Raw genomic sequence first — 1,242 nt, 5'->3', positions numbered from 1 at the left:
CTCCCCAAAATCCCGGGAATCCCCCAAAATCCCATTTAAATCCCCCCCAAAATCCCATTAAATCCTCCCCAAAATCCCGGGAATCCCCCCGCTCCGGGCTCACCGCGGCCCTGTCCAGGAAGACGTTCCAGATGTCCCTGCCCAGGGCCCGGCAGGGCCGGGGGCTCTGCTGGCAGCAAACCTCGGAGCACAGGTGGAACAGCTGGGGACGGGAAACCGGGAATTCCGGGAATTCCGGGAATTCCGGGAAATCCCGGAATTCTGAGGAAATCCCTGGAATTCTGCTCCATCCGGAGCATCCACGCTCTGGGAAGGGCCGGGGATTGGGAACGGAATCCCAAGGGCCAGAAAAATCCCAGGGATTTGGAAGGAAATCCCGGAATTTCTGCTCCCGGGAATATTCCCGGGATTTCCGGGAGGTGCCAGGGGTTGGGAATGGGATCCTAAGAGCAGGAAATCCCAGGAATTTTGAGGAAATCCCTGGAATTGTGCTCCATCTGGGCCCTCGGGAATGCTGTGGGAGGTGCCAGGGGCTGGGAATGGGATGCAAGGGTCAGAAAAATCCCAGGATTTATTCCCTGGAATCTCCTGAAGGAGCCAAAAGTTGGGAATGGGACCCAAGGGTCAGGAAATTCTGTGAATTTTGAGGAAATTCTGTGAATTTTGAGGAAATCCTGGAATTTCTGCTCCATCCTGATCCCAGGAATATTCCTGGGAATGCTCTGGGAGGTGCCAGGGGTTGGGAATGGGATCCAAGAGTCAGAAAATCCCAAGAATTATGAGGAAATCCCTGGAACTGTGCTCCATCTGGGCCCTTGGGAATGCTCTGGGAGGTGCCAGGGGTTGGGAATGGGATCCCAGGGGTCAGGAAATCCCGGGAATTTGGGGAATTCCTTACCAGAGGAGTGGGGTCGGCCTGGGAGAAGAGGAACCTCAGGAAAACTCCCAGATGGGCCGGGCGGGATTTGAGAATTCCCAAATCCTGGAACACGGAATCGCTCTGGGAACGCAGAGAGGGAGGAGTGGCGACTGCCAGGATCCCAAAAACCCCCTCCAAAATCCCACCTGGAGTCACCAAAAATCCCCCAAAATCCCCCCAGAATTCCCAAACCCCCAATTCCCGCTTTTCCCGGAACTCTCACCTCGTTGCTGCCATTCCCAGGCTCACAATCCTCCTCGGGGCCGATGATTTGGGGCCTCCCCGATCCCTGTCCCAAAAAAAAAACCGGGATAAGCTCCGGG

At 55.9% G+C, this 1,242-nt stretch overlaps 1 protein-coding gene across 1 annotated transcript in view; it reads right to left on the bottom strand.

The window, feature by feature from the left end:
• Positions 1-1,242, bottom strand: part of LOC115949161 (rho guanine nucleotide exchange factor 11-like) — an 8,264-nt gene that overhangs the window by 5,692 nt on the left and 1,330 nt on the right. Inside the window, exons 2-4 of the mRNA XM_031065547.1 lie at positions 1,143-1,208; positions 899-1,000; positions 104-202 (exon numbers count right to left, since the gene is read on the bottom strand). Coding sequence (XP_030921407.1) covers positions 104-202; positions 899-1,000; positions 1,143-1,208 — 267 coding nt within the window. The remainder of the gene's footprint in view (positions 1-103; positions 203-898; positions 1,001-1,142; positions 1,209-1,242) is intronic.

This window comes from Geospiza fortis, unplaced genomic scaffold (assembly GCF_000277835.1).
Source record: "Geospiza fortis unplaced genomic scaffold, GeoFor_1.0 scaffold1873, whole genome shotgun sequence".
NCBI classification, from domain to species: domain Eukaryota; kingdom Metazoa; phylum Chordata; class Aves; order Passeriformes; family Thraupidae; genus Geospiza; species Geospiza fortis.
This window is presented reverse-complemented; position numbering and strand designations above follow the sequence as displayed.